Genomic DNA, 26,573 nt, shown 5'->3' with positions numbered 1-26,573 from the left:
GGGAAAAGAAGATTTTACAAACGGATCTAATTGGGGCTTGGACTTTTGTTTTGAATAAAATGATCGTCTATGTAGGCTTTCCCTCCTTTTTGCGGGTACGTTTTCTAAAACATGGGCAAGGATGGAGACACAAAATAGCCACATAATTTTTTGTTATTTGATGATGATTTTGCCTATGAAAGAGAAGATATATTTAACGAAGCGGCATAACGTGTCATCAACAATGGGAGACCACATCAAAGAGGTTGACCATCTAGTATATTCGCTATGGTGCTTGGCCACGTTTGAGCTCCAAGTTTCCAACAGGACCATGAATAATTTATTCTCATGCATGACATGATTGAGAATGGTAGCACGTTTCCCAACTTACGCGGAAGGAAAATGCAGGCAAGAGCTAGTATGGCCCTTGAAAATAAAACAGGATCCACAAAGCCCTGCCCGAGAAGTGCAGACAAAAGTTTGACCCTTGATAGAATCTTGAGAACTCGTAGAATTCAGTGCGTAAAAGGATATAGAAGGAACAACTGCTGCCCTAGCTGAGCTCTTCTTGAATGATGGAGAGAAGTTTTCAGATGGCAATAGTTAATAATAGTCCACAATTTTTAACAGGCCGCAAGTCATAAGAAAAAGGTGTTCTATTCAAGAACTGGATGACTGCTGAATAAGTTGACGCCCACCTGTTAATTTAATATCGATCTGCGTCAGAAAGGATTGGAATGATTAAGACGAGAAAATGTCATTCACACACAAGAGAGAGGCTGCCACGCACTTTGCTTTCTTCTGTTTAAGTCCTTATAATGATGAGACAGTACTATTTAATAGAGAATCCACCTCATGACGTTTTCATCCTTTTGAAGATGCCCCGTGGATTTGACAGACAAGAGATGTTTCGGTTTCATTTGAAGAAATTGAAAGCCATGTTCCCGTGCAGCCAACCTCCATTGTAGTCAAACCGCTCAGGCGCACTGTGTTCATGCCGCCACAATTATTCAAGTCCATGCTCCTACGGAAGCATTATGTGCCCCAACAAAAAGGAATGGGCCACACCCAATACCGAATAGTGATTTGGAACATCAGGATATTTATACTGCCAGTGATGATGAGACAACGTTTCCTTAGAAATGCATCTGGTCCCACTTGGTACAGTCTGCCTTGAAACGGCAGTAACATGATGAAGATCACATATGAATGGGCCAGTTTGTACACTGCCAAGATAGGTCAGTTAAGATATGAAGGAGGCTTGTTGCTGTGGGGGCAACTGAGAGCCTCCGATTTCTAGACCTGAGAAACATGAAGTAGCACGTACTTGACACTTAATGGCCTCACATCCAGATCCACAGATTCTTAAGCATGAGAACAAGGATGAAGATCCTCATCTAAAGCGGGCCGTATATCCATGTATCTGGAGCAGTCTCGTCAGATTTGAGAGAAATCATGTACCATTAGTTGGTAGAAGTCTCCAAGATAATTCTTTCCAAAAGTGGTTCCAACGAGGCTCTTTAGAATTATATTGGAAATACGAAGCCACAGTTGGCCTTTGTGCGCCTAAACATCCAAGTCTCAGCCTGTCACGCCGTTTTATCCCAGTTAATGAGTACAGTATCAGTCCAGAAATTTTCAAGTCTTTATGGATCTAAACTAAGCATCCTTCCTCTCTGAAAGTCTCGCATGAACTTTTTAAAACAATGACATCTCTTTTGATATCTTCCAAACAAAGTCATCAATCGGTTGTCCAGTTAATCTACCTCATTCTCTCGCCGTCAGCCACCATACATACTGCAAAGCAAACGCTATGGCTATTCTTCTACTTCACTAATTTGCAGTACAGTCATCTTAGTTCTGTCTCTACAAAGTCATCACGTCAAATTCTTTATCTTTGTACATCACACTATAAGCGAAGGAAACCGGCTATCTTAGATAAACAAAAGCGGTTTATTTTCCATTCTTCATAATCCAACCGTTTGCTTTCAACCAAACCAATGCATCATCCATTCATCACCCATTCCCCATAGCCATCAATATACAGGGTCAGAAAGCAAAATTTCAACCGTTCCACAGCAAAATGGTTAAGGGAAACAATAACAAGAAGTAGTGAACGCTGAAAATAGGAAGTAAGAAAGATAGTACGATCGAGAAACGTCCATGGAAGTGCATGGCAAGGGAAAGAAAAGTATCTAGGAAGCAGAAGCAAGGAAGAACCAAGATCAAAGCTAGCAGAGAAATTTGGAGATGAGTATGAAATCGGTAAAGCTAATACCTGAAGTTATTGTGGCAAAAAAAAAACTATAGAACACGATGTAAGTGGGTGAAAGAAGTGTGGAATTATAGGAAGCAGATGAGAAGGCTAAGAAGCAAGCGAGAACTGAGATTGAAAGGAAAAGAAACAGCAAACAAGCAATGGGGGGATTTTGCATTTGATGCTTCTCAATCCAAGGCAATTCCAGTAACAACAGGAGTTCATAACATCCAAAAGCTAGCAAACAGATCCCATCTCATCCACTAGAGATAAACTCTTCTTGTTTTCATGCTCTCTGACGTGAGCATGAACTAATTAGAAGACAATTATTGAGTTTTGCAGGCGCCAACATTCTTCTTCAACCTCAAGTTACAATCTCCCATGGACAGCTGGCCTTATCTCTTAGCCATCAGTATGGCATGGCTGCAGATTATTTCCTCACATGATGATGCCACCATCACTAGCTGTTCTTTATGAATTTATGCACCCAGTTGCAAGTTTCTTGATGACAACAAAAACTAATAAAAAACATAACAAGTTATTGTGCGACTAGTTTCCACAAAGCTTTTACTTAAGAGGAGAAACTTGCCTCTTTGGATAGTGAGTTTTGGAAGCCAGGATATCCAAGCAGTGGCAGGAGCTAGAAAAAATCTATGGAGGGGGCACTCTTCACAGACTTTCATGCCTGAAGGGGCACTCATATATATAACATAGCAAATATTTAAAGATATTCATTTGAAAATAAAGAAACCTTGAGCTGCTCACACCAGCCCATATGTGATTCTGCCTTTGTCTCCAAATTTCCGTCATAGAGGGAGAAACTTGTTTATTTATAATGGAAAACCTGCATATTAAATTTTTAATAGATTTTTTTTAGTTTTTTAGTTAATTCTCGTTATTTTGTTGTTTTTTCCCCTTCTGTGAGTGTTGGAGACAGCTGAATGAGTATTTGTCTACCTAAACCAAACCCTTAAAAGAAACTAGCAGAACATTCTAACTTAAGTTGGCCTTTTGAAATTGGAAAAAAATATCCCACTAAGAATGAGACGGTGGTAGTCCAAGCACCTAATTTACTGACCTCCCTCAATATGCTTTTTGCTGGAAAAGAGGATGTAGCTCCAGAGCTTGCAGAAGTTGAAATGAATTATAACCTGCTCTGCTAATTTATTTGTGTTACGTAGCGGTTAGCAAGGCTCCACCAAAATTGTGTGCATAGAAGCTAAGAGTTGGATCAACATAACTTCGGCAAGATGATAAAAATCAGATAACCAGAATTTGCTAGTGTGATGCTTATAACACAATAAGGTTGAAGAGTGCAAGTGTATAGCCAGAAGGAGTCAACAAGATTACAACTGCTAAATGTGTTGTTGAAGTTGAAACAAATACGATAAGGATATGTATCATGGGGTCTGCATATTTCCTGGTTGAGCTCCATCTTGACACATCAGAGATTTGTTGGATAATCAGCCAATCTGACCACTTGTAATTTCATCCAAATCAAGAAGTGAATTTTCATGGAACCTAACCACCACAACTGGCCACCATGGATTTAATTTCCCTATTAGCATTATCCATGTTTCTTGACCATCAAAAACAGGTCTTCCACTTCTTTAAGCATTCAATTTGTATGTCATTTTCTTTACTTTTATGACTCTTTAAGTGTACGAATAAATCATTTGTCATTCACATTCCTGAAAACAGGCTTGGCACAAGCTGTCCTGAACTTCAGCAACTACCCTAACCTCAATGAGTACTCAAAACTCCAAGCGCGATCATGCTAATCATGCTACAAATTAAGAGAAAGGATTTAGAGTATACTGATTCTGGAAGAAGTAATGCAGGGACTAGGAAGGCAAAGATTTGCATTTGATGTCCATAAAAAATAGACAAACTTCAGGCACATATTCAAATTAACAAACCAATCGATCATTCTTTAGATAGCATGTGTATCAAGTATCAACTAGTCAAGCAAGCCTTTCAAGTTTGTAGGATTCCATGAAACATGCATTTTTTTCATAGCCTGTATTTGATAAGCTTCAAGAAAGCATATTCGTGCATTCAGAAAGAACAAGAAGAGACAAGAGAGACAGCAAACCAATATACAAACACCATTTATAAGCATTTTAAGGTAGACTCTACAATTGAACCCTAACTATAGGAAGACAACAAAGAGAAAAATAAAGCAGTGGGATGTGGGAAGCACCAGTTAGCATTTTAATTTCCAGCCTTGTATATCAAGAAAGCTTTGGTGCCAGTGTAGCTGCATGCCAGTAATCTGCCAACAGAGGTGGTTTGAGTAAACGCACATTCAGTGGGCTCTAAAACATAACCCATGCAGAAACTTTTCCTGAAAGAAGGAAAACACAAGCGTTAGGAAGAATGGAATCCATCGACCTGCTGTCAAACAAGGAGACAGAGAATAACCCACCAAAAGAAAACAGGCCATGAAATATATAATAGAGAACAAGCATCATACCTTAAAGCATCCAATAAATGTGTAGCAACATGCTGCCTTCGCCTGGAAGGCACCACCCAAATAGCCCTTATCCCACAACAGGTAGGTATTGCTTGACTTTCGCATATGATTGTACCTGCATTTGTTTCAACAGTTGCATTTCCCTTCTTCACACAGGAGGAAGCCTTATTATCCACCTCTCTTTCAAAATTTATCGACCCAAATCTTAAGATTGAACTTGATGTGGGTGTTTTTGTATCTTTTACATCTGTCTCTCTACTGATTTGGGGAGATTCAGCAGTTTCAGAGCTAGGCCTAACTCTGTATGCAGATTTTATTGGCTCGGCCACCAGGACACCAGCAACCCTACTTTTAGAAATGAACATATATACCTGCAGAAAACAGGCAAATCCCTGTAAATTTTGGGGGTTTCCACGATTCTGGTTAAAGATAGCAGCTTCAGGTTTGCCATGATCATGCTAAAAATAACAGTTCCATGACCTACAAAATTAGAAAATAGAACATTTATGTTTCTGCCCATTTCTCAATTAAGAATTGGCATTTACCAGCACCTAATATTTTCACTGCCTACATGTACAGTACAGCGGAAAGAATGTGAGAGAAGAGGTTTCATGTTTTTAAAATCTTTGTTCACAAGCAAATGCAGGGATCACCTTGCAAAGGTCATGTAGAAGCCACCCGTCATTCAAATCAAGGTCTCTTTCCACTATTCTAACTACCTCAAGAACCTGTAGAATTTGAAGAGTCGCCCAAGCGGGCGTCAAGATAACATCCAAATCTGGTTTATAGCTCAAAGAAACGCATACTGGGGCGTGGATTACCTTGTCTCTGTGACCAGGAGGGTCACCATCTAATACCAACAGGATACGTTCCTTATTATCCGGAAGAGCGACGACGACGCGTTCGCTTCGCCAACCCTTTGGGAAAAGGAAACAAGACTGAAATCAGATGTCTCGACCGGCAGATCCTTACAACAATCGTATAGTTCGCGCAATTAAAAATGATATATACCTTGAATTGGACACCATAAAAGTAGTCCTTGTGGAACGACTTGTGCAGCTTCTCGTCTTCTTCGTCTCCTCGGGAATACCGCAAACCACAAACGGAACAAGTGCACAAGAAGAAGTCGGATTGCCCCAACTCCAGATGGTACTGAGCGTAGGTTCTCTTCTTATTCGGAACTCTGTCCAACTCCTTCGACTTCAAACAGGGAGATTCCGTTATTCCCGCAGAATGATCCTCGTCTTCGACGGTCGAAAGATTTTCCGACGCCCCATTCTCCCATCCATCCTGTCCTCTGCACGACCAAACTCCGCAAAAACCAGGTTAACTCAAAAAGAAGAACCAAGCAAAATCCAAGAGAGAAATCAAATTCTTTCATTCTCAACAGATCGGTCACGAAGTTGGCGAGAAACGAAAACAGAGAGCTCGAATCGATGGTCTCCAGCGACTTACGGGTGATTGATTCTCCTTTGATTCCGTCTTCTGTAGGTAACACGAAACTTGTCTTCGTCCAACGGCGGCGACGATGAAACGGCTGGATGGACATGGCCGGGAACCGCTGGTGGTGCCGGATAATGGGCGTTAGCAGAAGAAGGCTTAAAGAAGGAGATGATCTTCGATTGGGTCATCGGACTTTTCGTCGTCTCACGTTCGTTTCCTCGCTGGAACGACTGAAATCGAGTTGGTTATTTTTCCTTCCCAGATTTCCCGTTCCCGCTTATGAACTTCCTTCTTCCCGCCATCATCGTCTCAGACCCTTGTTAGGAATCTCGTTCTCCGAAACTTATCGGTACTATATCTTCGGACTAAAACATTTTGAACAACCGAAGTGCAAATAGTATTAATATCACGTTAATAAATATCACCGTCAATGATACCTGTCATACCATAACAAATATCAATGCCCATAATAAATGTAAATAAATAATATTTCTGAAAGATTTACTTTCTCTTTCTGAATTTTGATAACAAACTGAAATAGGCTAGCTAATACTCTATATTTGAAATAAATCATTTTCTTTTAACAAAAAAATTAATGATTATAGGTTCAAGGTTCATACAGAGAATGTTCCAGGTCCGTCTAGTGCATAAGCAAAATAATATAATTGGACGTTATGTCTCTTGTATTTTCAGCCGATAAAATGAAACATAAAACGATAAATTTTTAAATTTTAATGATATGGTAACATTTGGCATATGGTAATACCGGACTCATATATAATATCAACATCCATGTCCTGATGGTTTTTTGTTTTATATTTATACATATATAAAACTTTTACTAACCCAACATCCTTCCATAGGAAGTTTTTAAGTTTAGTTTGGAGGATTGAGAATAAACAACAAATTATGTTTTAATATCACGATAAATTCCCTATACATTTCGGGGAACACGATATTCTCGGGACTTATGGGCGGAACGACGAACGAGGTGTCTGACTCTCCAGATGTTCCCTGACCTTTTGACCTTCCCGGTTCCGAGAAGCCAATAAGAACAAAGGATCTGTCCATTTTAAATTAAACTTTCTTTCGAGGTGGCAAATATTTAGTCTTAATTCAAATGTACGCATGGATTTTCTAAGCTATCGAATGTAGGCTACAAAACTTATCGGTTTCTTATCCAAGGAATCTGTAGAGAAGAGTTGCCACATTATGCTGGACTGGGCTGCTGTTATATAGAATTTTTTTGGTCTCCCAGTATCAATAGGTTGATTGTTTCACTCCTGTATTTTTTAAAAGTGAAAAAGTCTTTGAGAGTTGTTTCATAGATCAAAAAGAGAGTACTTGGGTCATTCCAATAATAACTTGGGTTCGCGGTGGTAAAGGAACTGGGTCGAAAAAAGAAAAAGAATTCTAGTTGTAAGATATCTAATGAAACAGTAGTTGGAATTGAAATCTCATTTAAAGAAAAAGATATAAAAAATGTGAAGTTTCTTTTTGTATCCTATATGAATGATCCGATCAGCAAGGACCATGGTTGGGAATTGTTTGAGATATCGAATCAGTTTTAGAAGGAATCAATTCAAAATTGACAGGGTTGAAGATAAATTGAATCTTACAATGTCAAATGCATGGGAATTGGAATTGAAATTAGAAACCCAATACTAAAATTTATCAGGCCTTTGTTATCAGATTTGGGTTTTTTATTTGTTATGGCATTAAACCTTTTTATGCAAGAAAATGGATCAAAAATCACCTTAAGCTTGTTAAAGTTTTAGAATCAAGTGTATCTTAATCACTACATTGTGTTTTGATTTGCGACTCTTTCTGGCATTGAACTAAAACAAACTAAGGTCTAAGTTTAGTCCGAATTGTCAAAATAACTCGAGATAAATCTCTCCTCTTCCTAATTTTGGATAAATCTCGATCAAATTAAACTAAATTCTGCGGGTGTAATCTTACAAATCATTTTTAACTTAAAACAATGACTAATGATCCTATCTTCCCCTCCTCTCTCTCTCTCTCTCTCTCGTTCTATTTCTCTTAAATTATAGGACTTGATTGTCGCCGTTCTTTAAGAATGCTAGTAGATCCAATCATTAGAGTTTTAAGCCATACGCTGAATGCCTGAATCAAATTCGTTCATATTTTATGGTACTTGGTAGTCGTCAGCAAAAGTATGGGTAGTATGAAAATTTTAGCGTACGATCACACTACCTCTAAAATTAAGATAAATATTTGGACTTACCTGAAAGGAGACTCCAGAAGCGCGTGAATTTCGGTCCTTTTTCATCCTGCCCACCTCCTTTCCTTGGCCGGCAGTAATCGGTGTAGCTATATCCTCTCTCTCTCTTTCTCTTTATCTCTCCCTCTCCTTTCTGAGATCTGTTGTCATGGGTCCCGACTCAGAGGCAGAGGGGAGCCCTGCTGTGCATTTGCTCTTGGCTGTGTCGGAGATCCGGTGGATTCTTTAACGTATAGCTTCCCTCTTCGAAGATCTGATCTATAGGTTATCGTATTTACAGCAGGTACAGCTGCAGAAATCGCTTTTGTTTATGTTATTGTTGGTTTCTTACGGTTTTCGTGGCGGTAGTGATGGCGAATGAAGTTTTGGTTTTTGCTGATCTCAAATATAGACTTCTTTGTATAGAAACGATCGCAACCCATCTCTTATTTTTTCTTGTTTTTGATGATTCTATGGCCTATATTGCGAGTTGGATACGTTTCCTTTTCTCTAACAAGTCTGGAAGCGATTGCAGAAGAATTATGTGTGCCCTTACTCTTAGATGCTGAGAATTTTCGGTATTTTGGTAATGGGTTATATGTACTTTCTTGTTCCTTTAACAATCTCCTTTTTCAGGACGAATTATGTTTGATGGTTTTCCTTTAATGTAAGTGGGCCGTTTGTCGATGTTAGGCCTGTGATCGTCAAGATGCTAGATTGCGTGTACTTGGTGTGTTTTCCATTTTTCTCTAGAATTCCGAGCGTGCTCTCTATATCCGTACTGTGTATTCAGAGGAAGGCAGTACATCTCCTGTGTAGTACATTAACTACAGAGAATTCCAGAGCAACGCATTTCATGAGAAGATATGGAAGTGTTAGTTAAACCGAACCCTTTCTGGGCATTCTCTTTCTTTTGTTTCCCGCGTACTGGGAGCAAAAAAGTTGTCTTCATGTTTATCTATAGTCTGGAAAGATCGAATGTATGTGTTCATGATTTATGGGTTGATGTTTTCCAATTTCCACTGATTCATCATCACATGGTCTTTAGCAATCTGAGTTCCGTTTCATCACAGTTCAGGGGCCTCTTTATGCCAGTTTATGTATTTGCTGCTCTACCCATTCACTCCTATTTGGGTAGCTTTTGATTCTTCAGTTATTGAAGAATGTATTTCAGTTTCAGTTTTGATACCACATAATACATATCACGGTACAATTCTTCATTCGATCTCATCATCCAGTTTGATGGATGAATGTTTTGAGGTCATTAGAGCTAAAGGAATTGTGTATGTGAGCGCTAGTCTTTATTCAGCCTTCTATGAATGCAATAGCTCCAGGTAGTTAGTCTGCTAAGTTTGTTCTGAAGGAACTGTATACAGTGTGTGGAGAAAATGAAGATAACTCATGATTGAGTCAGTTCTGTAACTAACAATTGTGAGGTCAAGTGATGGCTTTTTTGGTTTGTGCTTGTTGTTCATGGTTGCCTTTGTGTTGTAATTGTATGCACGTATGCATGCATATTTGTGGTTCCATATATGGCTTTTCAATAGAGGAGTATACTGGTTGCCCTGAGCAATGTGGTGCTAAATCTTGGTTTACTTGGTGTCATAGGAGCCTGCTTTATTTTTACATTTTTTCCTTTTCAAGCAATAACCATTACAAACTTTCCTTTGGTTTGGTTTTGTTGCCCAGCTGTGTTCAAAGTTGTGGCGATGGGGATATTTCTGCATTTCCATCATAGTTGATTATATCTGCAGTTTCTGGTACCAACCGAATAAAGTAAAAAAACAGAGAACACTCTCTTGAGGTTTCGTACAAAAAATATATTTGCTGTTGGCTAAAATATTTGTGCAAGTAGAGATTAGCAGACGAGCAAAGAAAAGTTAGGATAGATCAACCATGGAAGTCCTTATGCCTGATCCGTTATTGATGGGGTGAATCCTACAGAATCTTATTTGCTTAATTTTTTCATTAAGTCACCACTAGACTCTAGTTAAGTGTATCTTAATTTTCTTAGCATTTTAACAATGCTGATAACTAATTGTGTATTTTGATATTTCAGTTGCCTACTTTAGAATTAGATCAGTCACCTTGGGTAAGTGTTATGGCCAATTAGCATATAAACTTAGTTTTGTCAGCATGACTGTGTCACTTTGAAAACAATGATTAACTAGTCCGGCACAACCCCACTTCTTTTATCCTATGATCGCAAAAATTGTTGTGTTCATGATCTATCCTGTCCAGGATTCTTTTATTGTTCTAAAAGTTGGACCCCGATGATGGAACCTGTATTTTAACGGCAATATTTATCAATACAGCGTGATTATCTGTGACGCAAGGACGAGAGAACCAACATGGGGCTGGATAACGATCCAGCTGATCCAAGTCCAAGGCATAGGAGACCACAGACTGCATCTTCCTTGTCCTCGACATTCAGGAGACAGCCTCAACCTCGCGATGATGGGGAGGGATGGTCAATTCTGCTTCGTCGACATCGCTTTCTGTTAACTATGCTTGCACTCCTGGCCTTCTTGTGCACCATCTATCTTTACTTTGCAGTAACATTGGGAGCCTCAGATCCTTGCTCTGGCATGACTGGTGCTGAGAAGGCATTGTGCCAAAAAGCAAAATCTTCAGTGCGTAAAGGGAAACTCAGGTTCCTTTGAAGGAGGAGCTCTTGTTTCCTTTTTCTTTTCTTCAATCTGTTGCCAAGGCAAGCCACATTCTTTTGGAGAACTAAAACAGAATTCTGCTATACTATTGCAGGATATGAAATATTAGGATTTGGCATGGTGTGTCATTGTGTATCATTTCTTTAGTTGTATGGCTGTAGCCAATTGATGATATCTTTGTATCCTGGTAGAAACTGCGGTTGGTTTTTTTTTTTTGGTCATGGACTATGAATCTGTTTCTGAGATTATGGGAATAGTTTCATCTTGGAATTGCTTATTTGTTAGCTGTTTTCGTGATGTTTTGATGTTGGAAAGTGGTAACAACCTGACAACTGAGTCCATTCAAAGCAGCAGCTAAGGTATATGGGTTTTTCAGGTTTGTCCGACGAGTTTGTTGCAATTGAGCCTATCTAATATGTTGTACAGGGTTTTTGGGCATTCAGAGCTCAACTTCACACTGAAGTAAGACGAATTTTGGACTTGGATTTCATATATGACGGCATTTACACAGCTGTTTTCATGTTTTCATGGATAGTCCCAACCCTGACATGTCTCTGCCTGACCACCCTTTGTCCTTGCAAGGCTGGGTAATGGGGGCTTAACCGGAGCTTTCCTTTCAGAAAGGTTTTGTTTATAACATGAGGAAACTGCACTTAAGAGTTAAGATATGAGTTAGTGTCCTCATCCTCGAGCAAATGCTGCTTAGGCTGGCACAAAAGGTAGTGCTCATGGAATATATTATATATGCATGTTTTATCCCATCTAGTAACAATTGCCCTTCAACTCTAATTTATTGATCTACTGTTGAGATATTCAAAAGGGTCTTTAGCTTCAAGAGAATACTCTGAATCCTGATTCCCAATAAAAATCATCACTGCATGCACGCCCTAGTTAAAACCATAACCAAATCGTTCTCAATAACAACAATCGCCTTTTGTTTATCTAACCAATCAGACAATGATTTACCATTTGCTGGCATTAAAGGTTGTTTGAATTTGTGGATGTGGCCTTTTCTATTAATTGCTCAATGAGAGTGGTGCGACAGGTAGAATGATCTCATGGTGTTCCATAGAAGTTGTTTTAGATGTTCTATCATTTTAGAATATTGCAAAAAGTGAATCTTTTAAGGAAGGTCTTGCTTAGAAAAAACATTGTATTTGCGGAACGGACGTTCACGTGATCAAAAAATAGTGTGAAGTATACCTGTTAGCTTTGTACCACACTCTACCCCTTTTCAAGATGTAAGAACATAGTACCCATGGGAATTAAACTGGCAAAGTTTTCTTGTACAACCCAACCAGCTATTCTATACCTCTTGAGGTTATCTTTGAGTCTCCTTTATAAGTAAAAATATGAAGCAATTTTTTCCTCACTATTTCATTGACAATTTATTTGAAAAAAAGAAGTTAAAAAACGTTAAAAATGAACATAAGAAAAAGGTTGAAAATAAATTAATTTTCATTACATGTTTTTTCTATTAAACTAAAATTCTCAATATTCGTATCTCCCCATACAGTCACTGCCCGGAGCAGGTTGTATCAGATAAAAATGGCTAAGATGACCTTTTATGGAAAAAAATAGGCTCTTCCTATGAGAACAAAACTGACAAAGGGGAACACCTTCTCCTTCCAGAAGAACTAAAATAATTTTATGACAGCTGCTTGCGAAAGGTCAAGTACTAGTGCAAAGTGGATATGACATGCAAATCAAAGTTGATTTTTCGCAGTCATTTTCTTTTCCTTTTGAAGTTTTTTTTTTTGTTTTACCAAATGTAATTTCTCATTTCGTAAAACCAAAAAGAGCTGTGAGAGAGAGAGAGAGAGAAAGAGAGACGTGAGGGTTTAATCCATTGGCATCATTTCCAGTCTTTTTATACCCAATCAATATATAGCACCTATAGGAATCAGTTAAACTGACATGTATTGTGCCATCGATCGAAAAGAAAAAAAAGAGAAATGATTGTGCATCTACTTCTACTAAACCACTTGCAAGGTCATTGAACGCCTTATGTGAGATTGTCCATGAAAATCATACACATGAGCTCACCAATTCATCAGTTTCTGTGGGCGCTCAACAAGAGAGATCTACCTTTTGGGTTGCACGTAGTTGACTAGTGCTTTTACACAAAATCTAACATTTCTGGAGGTTTATAAGATTTTGTTGCTTCAAATAATTATGGTAGAAAGTCTGAATTTGCTTTTCTTCTTTATGCTTATAGATTGTTAGCGTTTTCAGCTTGCCACGAGCGAAGGAATAAAAGGAAAAATCATGTGGTTGAACATAAATCACTATATTCAGTAAGAACCGAGCTGAACTAAAAGTGCGTGATAGCAATAAAGAAAAAAATTCAGCTTAACAATGCTTTGGTTTTGATGGTACAGTTGTGCAGAAGTGTTGATGGGGCATATGTTGATAAAACTATAAAACATCAATAACTGTTTTTTCCTGCTTGTTGTTTATTCTTTGTCAAAGTACAATTTAATGCGATTTAAGCCTTTATATTAGTTGCATTTAATTTTAAAATATGTCAATTAATAATATGATATGTTTGAATAACTAAAAAAAAACATTTCATCCTACCATTCAACGGAATTCAAATAACTAGAATGTATATTTCATCCTAACTAAGACACGACCAAACACAATATTACCCTCTTATTGATATTTTTTTTATTATGCAATTTTTGTTTGATACGGAAATTTAAAAAAAGAAAACATTTCTCAGATTCGCATACCTTTTTTCTGTTTTAATACACTTGTTTGTATAGCCACTCTATATCGAGAAAGAGTCGTTGCCTGGTCCCTCTGCGAGCTCTTTACTGAATGGTCCGTCAGCGAGAGAGAGAGAGAGAGATTTCTTCTCGAGGAAGTCAGCCTCTCACCCTTCTTCGTCAAGGTTAACGATGAAAAGATTAACTAGGAAGGTGACAAAAAGAAGAAGCCGCGGGATAGCCAAGAAGAAGCATATGGTCATCTCAAAGCCAGGCTCGTTTTTAATAATCGTTTTTCTTTCGTTTTCGCATTTATCATTTGCTTTTTTGAGAATACTTTATCCCCTATTGAAATGTTGGCATAAGGCCAGGGCTTTTTTTGTGTTGAGACTTGTTTATGTGTTTATGGGAAGTTGGGATTGGCAACCCCGCTTCCTTCATAGTCATGACGCCACCATGCGTTTTCTCGTCTTTGTGAATAGCTCTTGTGTGTGTGTGTGTGTGTGTGTGTGTTCTTCTATTTTCTCACTTCACATTCTCTCTTCTTTCTGCATATTTGATGCTTTCAAGAAGTTGGCATTTGATTTGAAGTCATGCCACCGACCCACCAGATCATGTGATATAAGTATGGATTGAGGGTTCCCGGTCCTCTCCCTCTTTGAACTGGTTTTCTCTTTCCTGGAGCTTGCCATTCAAACGTGAGGCTTAAATGCTGAAAAGTTAAGTGCATGAGTTATCAATGCACTTTCAGCATTATGATATATAATCGAGGAGAAAAGTAATGTCCACAACTTTTTGTAAACAAACTTCGCTATCAACTAGCTAGTGGACTAGCAATAGTGAAGTTACAAGTGTTCTAAGTAGCATCTGAGTTAAATAATCGAAGCAAAGATTTATACTTGTTAAGTATGGGTGGTACTAGTCTGATAGAGCTAGAACTCAGGATGGTGGAATGTGCTGGATTCAGGGAAATCGAATCGGTTGATTGATATGGAAGGTGTTTGAATTTGGTGAAGGTATGCAATAATGCTTAATTTTTCCTACTCTAAAGGAGGAGATTCCTCCAGGTCTCCAAGTTACCCTAATTCTAGAAAGGGTTAAAAGTTAAAGCTCCAATGTCGTCTTAATTCCTAATTCCCAGGATTAAGCTCATGAAAAAATATCGTTCAATACATAATCATTAAAAGTCAAGATGAACACATGTAGATTTCAGTGCGAACGTATATCATAATTCTGTTATTTCAGTTTTTTTTTTTCCTTGCCAAATATCAGACCTCTCTGATCTGGAAATGCTCATCCACGTTCTTTTACTAAAGTCATTGAATCCTCTTTTTCATGAATTATCCAATCTCTCTTGCAGAATTATTTTCTGGTTTTGATTGATTTTTTTCTTTAGAAATGGCAATTGCAAGGGAAATCAGCCCTCTTGTAGCAAAATATTGGACACAGAGGTTCAGTCTTTTCTCAAGATATAATGAGGGCATCAGACTAGATGAAGAAGGATGGTACTCCGTGACACCAGAAGCAATTGCTTCCGATCAGGCTAAAAGTTGTCGAGATGTACTTGTGATTGATTGCTTCTCAGGAGTTGGTGGAAATGCTATTCAGTTTGCAAAATCGTATGAAATTTTTTGTCTCCAGATTTCTTTGGCTCATCTGTTGAATAATATATGCATGTTGAACTTCCAAAATAGCATGGAAAAGGATGATAAACTGGTGTTGACATTGGTTGTTCAAGTAGATAAAGTGCCAAACAAATTGTCCTGTTTCATTTATGAGTCGTTGATTCTTCTGTTATGGTCATTGTGTTACTGATACTTTAATAAAAAAGCTAAATACGCAACTTTTTTTCTGGTGTAATCAACAAAATTTAGATAAGCATACAATTAAACTGTAAATAAAAATTAACCAACATAAGCAGTAGGCATGGAATCTCTTAAAAAACGAGAATGTACTGCAGACAGGTGAATGCCAGGTGGGTATCATTAGAATAGTTTGCTCACAAACATCTTTGGTATCACTTGCAACCTTTCAGTGCTAATGATGTATAGTATAGCTGATTAGTGACATTTTTTTGTTTGCTTCTCTTAAATACTATTTGCATTTGGATAGGAGGTAGACCTTATTTGTCCTTGCGGTACTTACTTTTTGAAAGAAGTTCTGATATTGTGATAAATGTGTTTATGTTAGGGGCTGCCATGTCCTTGCTATTGATGTTGATCCTCAAAAGGTAGAATTGTCCCGGCATAATGCCAATATATATGGAGTTGGGGATTACATTGACTTCATTGTCGGAGATTTTTTCCTCCTTGCTCCATTTCTGAGGGTATAATTATAAACACATTCATCTTCCTTGAGGATAATGTTTCTAACATATTGTTTATTAGTGTATGGGGGAAGAGGTATATGCTATTGTAACTCCATAGTCTTCCATGCAACTTCTCAGTTCAGCGAAAACAACAATGTGTCTTTGTCTGCATTTTTGTCCTGATGTGAAGGAATGCCTGAAACTCCATGATTCTGTTAAAGGATTATCTGCATAGAATGACTGATTTTCTAGTATTTCCTTGGGTTCAAGTTCAACTATGCTCTACAATCTGATTTATATATAATGGTTCCATGCTTTTCACATGATTGCTCTCCAAATCAGATGATTGTCAGTTACAAATGCAAATAGTAAAAACTAAAAAGTACGCTTTCAAATTCAGTGGAACATTCAGAGTAGAAGAACTATTAGTTAATGTGATAAACTTTTCTTCCCTTCTATATTTTCCAGGTTTGACAGATTTAGTTTTTCCCATCATATCTAGAGCTACATGAAAATATCCTGGTTTACTTAGCTTTTTAAGATGATTTCAACATGCTAGCTTTGAAAAGCAAAAATGGGCCAATTTTGCAGTTTGTTCATAGCAAAGCAATTTTATGTGCTGAATTATTGAGCCCTGGTGATGCTTCTTATTGTAAATATTATTGCTGTTCTAGTTCTGCATGCAAGATATTGCCTATGTTTGGTGTCTCTGCCTTCGCATACATAAAACGGTTAAAATGGTGGAGTGCTGCTTTATGATACGGTGGAGGTTTATTAGAGTTTTTTTATCCCCTCAAATTGCCAGATATTCATAAGGTTTGTACAACAGGGTCCTTATAAGGTCCATTTCTCTGAATGATATGTTGGCAGAATTCATAGTTTGTTACATGCTTTTCAATCTTTGTTTTATATATATATATATATATATATATATATATATATATATTTATTTATTTATTTTCTTATACTTTTCTACTGCCATGAAAATGCCGATGAAAATATGTAGGTTGTTTCGAATATTTGGTGAATGAAGTGAAACTGATAGCATCTGCTATCCTTTCAGTCACCGAATCATGGAAGTGTAAACATTGTATGTTTTTCCATACTATGAAATCTCTGTATGTAATTTTTTTTTAATGAATTATATATGATACCATTCTGGTTTTATGAACTGCTTCTTATTTGCTAATAGATGCCAAAATATGTGTTTGAGAGTTTGGTTTGATTAGATTTTTGTATCCTTTCAGGGTAATGTTGCCTTCCTTTCACCCCCATGGGGAGGCCCAGATTACAATAAAATTGAAACTTTTACCCTTGGAATGCTTAAACCACAGAGTGGGTATGTTTCATCCATGTAGTACAGCCCCTTCTCTTTATCCTTATCTGCTGTTGAAGTTGACATTATTTGGGTAAACAGTCTCTTTTGCTTCCATAGTTCATTGTTCAGGGGCATCAACTTCAAGTATGCCATACCTTAGAACCATCATTTGATTTAGCCACAGTTTTTTAGTACTATCGGATCGGGTGAATTAGATAGATAATAGACATATATAGGCATTCGAATAAAGGGAAATAATGGATGCCCAAATACAGTCAATCTATCTAGCAAGATGAGTGTAAAGTGTAAACAGACTAGAAGAAGCTGAATAGTCCATTGGAAGTTTCATATATATTCTAATCACATACATTGGCTAGAGAAGGGTGAATTTTGTTTGTTCAATAATAATGCATATATAATGAAGAGGTTTACTTAGCTGTATGAACAACTAGACTACCATTGAATAAAGAAAAGTAGTATACAGCTATGGTTAAAAAAAAAATAAATGCATGGCAATGTAAACATACCAGTGAAAAAGGACTTTATGGCAAATAGATGTTACTTAGACATACTACACGACTGTAGTTCACCATTTTGGAGTCAGAACTTACAAGTAGCATCTTGTGGAGGAATGTTTGTAGACTGTAATTCACCATATTTGAAGTCATAGCTGACTGCCTTAAAGAACGACAGATCAGTGCAGCCGCCTTATAGAATTGCAGACTGTCACTCCGGCAGGAACGGTGATCCTGATCAGTGCGAAAACCACTCTCCCAAACAATGATGGAAACTGGGGCAGGTGGAGGACTGCGAGATGAGAAGGGAAATTTGCTGTTCGCATACTTTCTACCTAGGCGAGGGCTTGAGCGGAGGCTGGCAAAAGCTGTGACGTCGACCAAAGCGGGCCGTCTCTGTGAGTCAAGATAGAGACATGGATAGGAAGAAGGTGCTTCTACGAAACAAATGTCCAAGCAAGGGATAGTGGAAATAGAAGGACCCTTCAGACTTTCGGGCCGGTTTGCCTTCCTTGGAACAGTTTGCCCAACAGACGGATGGTTGAAATCGAGAGGCAGTGAGTTTATGTTTCGGATCCATAACCAGTGGATCGAGTTTCCCGAGTCAACCATCGGCTTAAACGGCGGACCTACCAGACATTACAAGCAGAATTCTGTGAAAGAATATGTCAAAGCATAATATTTTCTGTGATTTCATAGCTAAAATTTATCGTTGTTCTTAATTGGGTTATCAAATACCTCTCTGCAGTTTTCTTTTTGGGTGGATTATGGATTAAAGACCTGCCTCCTCTAGCTGGCTGACTAAGGATTGCATGATTTCATTTTAGTGTGGCACTATTGTGTGCAAAACGTGTTCCTTCGTTGCTTGACATCATCCATCGTTGCTTTTCTTTCCTTACCTTTGGGAGCCTCACCATTCTTATTGAATATCCCACTTTTTTGTTATGAGGTGACTTCTGATGGTTCTTTTGCAGATACTCAATATTTAAAGCTGCTCTGCAGATAACACCAAATATTATATTTTTCTTACCTCGTAATATTGACTTTAACCAGATCAGTGAACTTTCTTGGCTATCTTCTCCACCCCTTGATCTTCAGGTAATTTTCATCTGCTGTCACTTGTCATTGTTATATACCAATGAAATAGACTGAACTTGTGGGTGAGTCGTACTTTCAGTTTCCTGCTTGATAATAGTAAAACTAGGACCCGGTTGATGTTCCCCGGGTTGTGCTGCAAGGCATAGAAAAGGTTTCCGTCTCTTGTCACTTGGACTTTTTATATCCAGCCAGCTAGAGCATGTCAGTTATCATTTTAATCGATACATGCTCGTTTGAGGATTGAATGGCTCTGGAAAACAACCTCATTCATAGCTTGACAACATTGTTCCAAGTTGCTTTCTGCATGGTATTCAGTAGGCAAACCATTGAGATGTTGTTCATCGCTTGGCTTTTCTCTTTCAGACCCTCTTTTTCATTCTAGAATCATAGCTGAGAGAAGACTTCCATATGATCATAACCAAGTTGACATGATGCCACAAGTTTGAAGCCCCAAGGCTATGTGTTGTACCTCATCCCAGTTCCATGAAACTGATCCTGTATGTACTCTGGTGGCGAAGGGGGCATGGAGATTTATGGAACTCAATGGACAACGTTGCATTTCACTTTACATGCATACACACACAAAAGAAAAAAAGCAATTGAAATGTGATTTGGTTACTCAAAAGACTTGTTTATAGTAGAGCTTCTCTTGCTGGTCACTGATAAGTGCTAAGATATAATCAACGCAAAATGAGTTAATGTGGCTTCCTTTAGATAAAAGATTCCACTGGAAACCACAGTTGTTTAAATATCTGCGCTGTTGCATATTCTGTTACCAGGCCCAGTGACTAACGACGCCATTTATTCTAGAAACTTATTTAACTATTCCTCTTATGAGGGTGATCCTATTTCATGGACCAGTGATTCCGAGTTTTCATTGTACAGGTCCAAGAGAACCATGTCTTTGGCAAACTGAAGGGAGTGACTGCATATTTTGGCAGCTGTGCGTCCACTTGTTCATCTGTACCTTGATGCACCTACTTATCTAACCTCCCAGCAGGCTTGGTCGTAACATGATGGGCATCTTGCATGTGCTTTCTTCAAAGCTGTGGATCGGTGATGGATAAAGGTGTAAAGAAGATGATGGGGATAACTGTAACTTTTATGTAATATTTTTATTGGTTGGAAATGAAAAATACGACTTATTCCAAGGCTTAGGTGAGTGCTGTTGAAAATGAAGATGGTAAAGATGTAATGATGATGCCAATTAAGATCAAGAGCGGTGTGGGTGGGGGTGAGAAGGGAGAGAGAGTTCGGACTCGGACTTTGTTTTTCTAAAACCAAGTTTGTGTTCAACTAGCACAAGGTTCGATGGTTCTTTGTCTGATCTCAAAGTTGGATCCGAATTTGGTTGCAGAGCTGGATACAAACTAAGTTACTTACTATATCCAGATTTTTCGAGGGGCGAGTAAAGGGATACGAAATCCAAAGATGCAAAAAAAAGCGGTTGGGCTTAATCAGAAAGTGGAAAAATAACCGTAAGAATTGACCACCCACATGAATTGGACTTGATTGAGTGCCATGTATTTGCATTTACAAGAAATTATCTTGTAAAACAAAATCTGCATATGCCATTTCTTGACAGAGTGCTGTGTAACTGCAGTGTTCCGAAACTGTGTTTTAAAGCCAAATTTACTTGCATTATTGTACTAGATCAGCTTATTTTGATCGATAAATGAAGTTTAACGAATGATAATCTTCAACGAAAAAACTCAAAAAATTGGGTTATTGGATTTGTTGATTCTATGTACGCAGGCACATAAAATGATTTAATAATGAATGTACAAGTTTTAAACCGTAAAATCACTTTGAGAAGAATGAAATAAAGAACACTTAAGAGATTGATTTCTCATGTGTAAACTCCATAAGCAACTCAGATCTCTTTTGGGTTCCTTCTCCGTATGCACCATGGACGAAGATCCACCTTTTTTGTTTGGTGGGGAAGGGGCAAAATGGGAAGAAATAATGAGACGAAAGTGGATATGGTCCCACTGATTAACCTCCTGGTCCACTAAAACGTAAACACAAAGGAGCTACGCCAAAGGGTAATATTGTCATTTAGAATACGGGCCTTTTGTGTCCTCCGCGGACCTGTAACTGCTGAGTTCTACGTCGTAGTTATGTGTACAACCGTGTGGACGTTGGCCACATGGTGGGCGGCTTCCTTGCACGTAAAAAGAAAGCGAGAGAGAGTTCTTTGTTGCTTGGGAGGTACGCTTTAGTCTCTCCCTTTTTCCTGTTTTTGGAGTTCATTCGTGCAAGAGTTTGATCGATGATACATGCAGAAACTCCGATTTCCTGTACTTCCTACTTTCTGTGATGAAATAATGACTTCTTCTTTTTCTTGAAGAAAACTGGTGCAGGGGACTAGGATTTTAAAGCAAAGGAAATTTCTGAGTCGGTGACCATCTTCGCGGATTTCTTTTTTTTGGACCTTTTGAATTCATGGGTGGAAGGAACAGGAAAAGAAAGAGGAACAATGGAAATTCTGTGGGAGAAAATGCCATTGTGGCGAGGGACTTTGAGGAGAAAGAGAATTGCATTGTTGGTTCTTCGAGAGTGGGAACAGACGGGGGCAAAGATGACGGTGTTCGAACAGATGAGAAGTTGGTCACAGTATTCAAGAAGAGCAAGAGGGGAAAAGGGGAAGATAATGAGAAGATGGTTGTTGCATGGGGAGGGAGGGTAAAGGAAAGGCTGAAAAGCGAGCAGTTGGATAATCCTTCTTGTTGGTCGCCTCGATTGAGACCAAGGAAGGAGGCTTATGCATATAGAAAGCTTCAACTGGGAGTTGAATCCGATTTCATAAGAATTGTGGGAAGAAGGGTCAAAGTTTATTGGCCTTTGGATCGAAAGTGGTATGCTGGGCATGTGGTTTCATTTGAACATGACAAGAAAATCCATCAGATTAGATACGATGATGGCGAAGAGGAATGGCTGGTCTTGGAGAATGAGAAATTTGAGGTAGAAGTGCTCAAGGGCGAGGTTTCAGGTAATCGATTTATTTGTAACCCCGAAACTGTTGATGACAATCTTAAGGAGGGTGATAATAGTGTTGAAACAAGGACCAAGACAGAAATCTGTGCTAATGATGATAACAGCAATTCTGAAGAAGGGCATGAGAGGCAACAGTCTGCTATTGATGTTCCGGGCAATGAGGAGGAAACTGGTAGTGCTAAGGTTGTAGCCGCTGTTGAAGAGGGGAATGAGAGGGAACATGTGGTTAGCACAGATAAGAGCAACGGTAAACAGAAGAATGAGATAGAATTAGGCAAGTTTGTAGGCAATGTTGAGAGGGGGAATGAGAAGGAACGTGGTACTGGTACAGTTAAGGATGAGACCGATTTTGAGGACGGGAACGAGAGGGAACATAATCATCCCAGGGAAAACAACGACGTTGAGGAAAGGAATGACAAAGTCGATGAGTCTATAAAATTTGGCGGTAGTGTTGTAATAGGTTATCGGAACATGAAGCAGAAGAACAGAAAAAGAAAAAGAGACAAATCCAGGCATTCGTTTCGAAAGGTGGAGTTGAATGAGAGAGATTATGAAAGAATCTTGGGGAGAAGGATAAAGGTTTATTGGCCTTTGGACAGGAAATGGTACATCGCTCGTGTGGTTTCCTTTGATGGCACAAGCAAGCGTCATCACATTTTATATGAGGATGGGGACACGGAGAATCTGCACTTGTGCAATGAACGCTTTGAACTAGAAATTGCAGCTGGGGAGGCATTTGGAAAGCAGCGTAGGTTGGTTGTTGCATCGGAGAAAAATGAAAAAGAGGCTGACTTCCACAGTCATTCAGAGAGGAAGAACGAGGAGACCATTAAAATGCTATCATCAGAATCAACTAATACCGACTCCTCAATGTCCAAAACCAAATTCAGATTAGAAGAGGCTGATGAGAGCCCAAGTAAAGGCATTGAGAATGAAGTTGGAGTCTTCAATTTGTTAAATGAAGATCTCATGAAGAGTGGACCGTCAGAAGAACAAGGTAATATATCAGAAGCACAAATTGCAAACATATTGAACAAAGAAAATAAGGACAATTTAGTGACAAACACAAAGCCTACGGCAGAAGTTAGAGATAGTTTGGGCGAAAAGGCCATAGCAACAAATAGATCTGTTTTGCACTCTGGGAGTAATGCTAGCAACAAGCAGGCCAAGTCTGCTCAAGTTTTTGGACAGCATGGACCTGGCCAAGTGAATGAGTTGGTAGTGCAACATTCTTTATATACAAGTGAAACGGAACTGGGTAGTAGTCTCTTGATGACAACAAAATTCCATGAGAATGGTCCAGATGATACTGAAACATCGAAAGAGAAGCCTATGCAGGAAATAAGTTCCATGAAAAACTTGGGGGCACTGAAATCTCCATTTTTTGTTGTGTTTGGAAGAACAGAGCATCTAGACTTTGATAAACAATCGGAAACTGAAACAAGCGGAAGTATCAAGGACCGACTTACTGTTTCAGAAAGCCATGACTTTATGTTTGGGGAAGAGCATGGATCAGGTGAAAAAGTAAATGAGTTGGCAACGGAACTTGCAGCAAACAATAATGAGGTAGAAGTGGATAACAGTGGGTTGACGACAAAAAGGATTGACTTTGCTGTTGGACCGCTTGCAGAAGATACCATTCAAGGAAGGAACTACTTGAAAATGCAAGAGGTATCTAAAATGCCATTGCTTGATATGCTTGACAAGGATGAGATACAAAAAACAGTTACTAAGGTGAACCCTGTAGGTGAAAAGGGAACAAGTGTTCATGCAGAGGAACCAGCTACTATTCTGACTGCCTTTTTTAAGCATGAAATGGACAGAAAGAGACAAGTTGATACGGAAGAGAATAGTGAAAAGCTTGATGCTGTGACAATGACAGAAGAAAAAATTCAAGTACTGGAGGTCACAATGGATCAAGGAGAGCGATCAGACTCGGCTGAAGAAAAAGATGGAGAGAAACTTCTCCAACATTGAAATTCTGCAACGGTAGGTGCTTAGTCTATTCTGAACAGTTATTCAGACATAAGTACTAGAGATATTGAAACATCTGCGGAAAGGATCTGGTAATTTCAACCATCTAAATTAAGTTAATCTGTGAGGACAATAATCGCACACTGCAGATCAGAATTCAGCCTCTTGAGCTCCTACCATGGTCATACAAATATGATTGTCATGCTAATATGATGCTAGTTCTCATTTGAATACAAATCCGCTTGTTCATCAGAGATCTTTGTAGAGCTGTATGGTCCGCTCTTTGCTGTGCCTTATATGCACTGCTGAAGGCAGGCACCTCCAGTTTCTATTATGATGTCTCGAAGTTGATATCCTGTCTTATACCTCGTCAATCATCAGTCTTCTCCCATCTTTACATGGCCATCTCAAGTTTGCTGCCTTTCTCCTTTCCTGCTTTCTGATCATTTTTCCTTGCATCTGTATGAACAACTTGCTATTTGCTACCTCTATGACACTCTTTCTCCAAGTCACAAGGATGTAAAATCACAATTTGCAAGTCATTGTAGACATTTCTTACTGTTATATTCAGCATGGCTCCGCTAACTTATTTATGTTCCTCTTTTCAACTCTCTCCATCTCTGTGGTCAATTATCTCCTAGTTTCTAGCTTAGGTGGTTGAGTGAATGTGATCTGAGAGGATTCTGGAGCTAGAGGCTTGACTGGTATTCCATGAAGACAGCAACCATAAGTACAAAAAAGTTGGAACATACCATGTGTAAGAATTCCCATATGGATATCACATGGTTCTGGAAATGGCTATGTAACTTCTTCCCTATCCAGTGAGTAATTGAAGCACGCCACATGTAAGAAATAATGTTCCAGACCCTAACTCACACACGGATATTGCATGGTTCTGGAAATGGTTATGTATCCACTTCACTATCCTCTTCCCCAAGCACCCGTTATCAAGATTTTCCCTCCTTCAACCCTGGATTGGGGAGACTTGTCAAGAACATAAGTTGGTGACGGCTGAACAAAATGCAGGAATATAAACTTCCTACATTAGCCTAGCCCTTTGATTGAGATCAAATAGTTGTACAAATTGTCTTTCTAAGAAATTGCATATGGGGATTGCATCATCGGATGCATGACATAAATACATACTTTGGGGTTTAAGCCTGTTTAGCTGCACATTAAAAAATTTATGGAATGCCATGTTCTCAAAGAATAGTTTTGTGTAAAGCATTGGCATAACCTGGAGTGAGCAATATTCTAACCTATTATTTTCTTTCCTGTGAATCTGGCTTTTTCACCATGTCAGTAACATATCTGCCAACCACTTAAGGAGTTATGATTCTTCATTCAAGAATGCATGCTCCATGGTCCAACATGGATAACAATTTGTATGTATAGCTAAAGAAGAAAACATTCCATTAGTAATGTCTGAAGAAGTCATATCTTTTAGCAGTTGCTTGGTATTTGATACGATGAATATGATATTCATTTTCTTCTATAATTCCACAGGACTTGCATGAACTCGTATGGAGAGAGGGTGGAGAGGAAGAACAGTGCTGCTGTCACTAATATCAGATAAAAATAAACTGGAAACGCTGATGGTAGTCACGATTCTTCTTCATTCTCTTGAAATTGATTTTGTCACTGTCATCCATTTCTTCCAGCAAGTTTTTCCACTACAAGCTTGTCAATTAAAATGTATTGAATCGTTGATGGACTTATGATTGTTGCATATTTCCGTTTAGCATTTTGAGTATTATTATATTGTGGATTTATGCGCAACTAATCTTACGGACTAAGTACTTATTTGGTTTTCCAATGTTCAAGATGCATATTTTTGTGATGCGCCCAATTTGTTCTTATAAAGAATTCTCTTTCATCAGTGATTCTCATTTGATTTATCTGTTGATCCAGGCTACGTGGTTCAGAAAAGTGTATTTACAAGAAAATTAATGGACTCTACTTTCAGTATTATAGTTGCAAACGCGTCAGCAATTCTGGAATGCGGATGGTTCTTCACTTCTTTGCTCATGTTCATGCTCCTGTTCTGACAACCATTACTCTAAGGGTCTGAAGATTTTGGTAAACTTCATTGACTTGTGCAGAGGATGTCAGATTTTGATGGTGCTTCTAAAACTTGACGCCTCATTTTTAAGGACACAATCACCTTCGACAGTCACAATCACCTTCGACAGTCTCCTGATCAGAACTTGCGTTTACGAGAATGTCCGTAGTTATGCTTTGAATTAACAGTCATTGTACATAAGATGTTTTCTCTGTTTATGTGAATATGCGTTGAGTTACTGTACATAAGATGTTTTCTCTGTTTATGTGAATATCTAGTCATGCGTTGAGTTACTGTACATAAGATGTTTTCTCTGTTTATGTGAATATCTAGTCATGCGTTGAGTTACTGTACATAAACTGTTAAACATGTTAAATGGAAGTTCAAATTTAAGTGTCTCTCAGAATAATAACTTGCATTTTTCTCTTTCTCACTTTGTGATCTGAAAAGTTTTCAATTTCACCAGTCTGAAGCTTCTTGTTCTTCCTTTTTCGTCGACTGGACTGCTGGAGTTGGTCAGACCAATAGCAGGTTTTCTGGCA

The 26,573-nt window shown here is 38.5% G+C and overlaps 3 protein-coding genes across 7 annotated transcripts; 2 read left to right on the top strand and 1 right to left on the bottom strand.

Annotated features, from left to right (window-relative positions):
* Window positions 1-4,146: 4,146 nt before the first annotated feature.
* LOC116260097 (protein CHROMOSOME TRANSMISSION FIDELITY 7) lies at window positions 4,147-6,513 on the bottom strand. The gene is made up of 6 exons (XM_031638190.2): window positions 6,168-6,513; window positions 5,724-6,009; window positions 5,534-5,629; window positions 5,366-5,440; window positions 4,713-5,083; window positions 4,147-4,583 (listed from the first exon to the last, which is right to left on the bottom strand). Exons 1-6 carry the CDS (start codon window positions 6,341-6,343, stop codon window positions 4,451-4,453), a joined length of 1,137 nt encoding a protein of 378 aa, XP_031494050.1. The 5' UTR covers window positions 6,344-6,513; the 3' UTR covers window positions 4,147-4,450.
* Window positions 6,514-13,842: 7,329 nt separating this feature from the next.
* Window positions 13,843-20,156, top strand: LOC116261153 (uncharacterized). Of its 4 annotated transcripts, none has more exons than XM_050079646.1 (6): window positions 13,843-14,033; window positions 15,156-15,378; window positions 15,950-16,085; window positions 17,315-17,406; window positions 18,954-18,998; window positions 19,884-20,156. In XM_050079646.1, the coding sequence occupies exons 1-6, from the start codon at window positions 13,952-13,954 to the stop codon at window positions 19,912-19,914; spliced, it is 609 nt and encodes a 202-aa protein (XP_049935603.1). In that variant the 5' UTR covers window positions 13,843-13,951; the 3' UTR covers window positions 19,915-20,156. The 4 variants fall into 4 exon arrangements, with proteins under 4 accessions (XP_049935603.1, XP_031495643.1, XP_049935602.1 ...); XM_031639783.2 differs by having other exon boundaries at window positions 18,875-18,998; window positions 19,884-20,153; XM_050079645.1 differs by lacking the exons at window positions 18,954-18,998; window positions 19,884-20,156 and adding an exon at window positions 18,079-18,726.
* A 978-nt stretch (window positions 20,157-21,134) lies between these two features.
* LOC116260439 (sister chromatid cohesion protein PDS5 homolog E-like) lies at window positions 21,135-26,354 on the top strand. 2 transcript variants are annotated; one of them, XM_031638784.2, is made up of 4 exons: window positions 21,135-21,209; window positions 21,349-23,984; window positions 25,476-25,567; window positions 25,881-26,354. In XM_031638784.2, exon 2 carries the CDS (start codon window positions 21,444-21,446, stop codon window positions 23,970-23,972), a length of 2,529 nt encoding a protein of 842 aa, XP_031494644.1. In that variant the 5' UTR covers window positions 21,135-21,209; window positions 21,349-21,443; the 3' UTR covers window positions 23,973-23,984; window positions 25,476-25,567; window positions 25,881-26,354. The 2 variants fall into 2 exon arrangements, with proteins under 2 accessions (XP_031494644.1, XP_031494643.1); XM_031638783.2 differs by having other exon boundaries at window positions 21,159-23,984.
* Window positions 26,355-26,573: the final 219 nt, after the last annotated feature.

Source organism: Nymphaea colorata, chromosome 9 (assembly GCF_008831285.2).
Source record: "Nymphaea colorata isolate Beijing-Zhang1983 chromosome 9, ASM883128v2, whole genome shotgun sequence".
Taxonomy (NCBI): domain Eukaryota; kingdom Viridiplantae; phylum Streptophyta; class Magnoliopsida; order Nymphaeales; family Nymphaeaceae; genus Nymphaea; species Nymphaea colorata.
Note: the sequence above shows the minus strand (reverse complement) of the source record. Positions and strands in the feature narration are given on the sequence as shown.

What these genes read in the sequence shown, in the direction of transcription:
- LOC116260439 (XM_031638784.2), top strand. Translation starts at nt 21,444, where the DNA reads ATGGGTGGAAGGAACAGGAAAAGAAAGAGGAACAATGGAAATTCTGTG.
- LOC116261153 (XM_031639783.2), top strand. Translation starts at nt 13,952, where the DNA reads ATGAAAAGATTAACTAGGAAGGTGACAAAAAGAAGAAGCCGCGGGATA. An exon ending in TATGGTCATCTCAAAGCCAG is followed by an intron (nt 14,034 to 15,155) that starts GCTCGTTTTTAA and finishes TTTTTTCTTTAG; the next exon opens with AAATGGCAATTGCAAGGGAA. An exon ending in TCCTTGCTCCATTTCTGAGG is followed by an intron (nt 16,086 to 17,314) that starts GTATAATTATAA and finishes GTATCCTTTCAG; the next exon opens with GGTAATGTTGCCTTCCTTTC.
- LOC116260097 (XM_031638190.2), bottom strand. Translation starts at nt 6,343, where the DNA reads ATGACCCAATCGAAGATCATCTCCTTCTTTAAGCCTTCTTCTGCTAAC. An exon ending in CAAAGGAGAATCAATCACCC is followed by an intron (nt 6,010 to 6,167) that starts GTAAGTCGCTGG and finishes TTGGTCGTGCAG; the next exon opens with AGGACAGGATGGATGGGAGA. An exon ending in CTCCTGGTCACAGAGACAAG is followed by an intron (nt 5,441 to 5,533) that starts GTAATCCACGCC and finishes CAAATTCTACAG; the next exon opens with GTTCTTGAGGTAGTTAGAAT.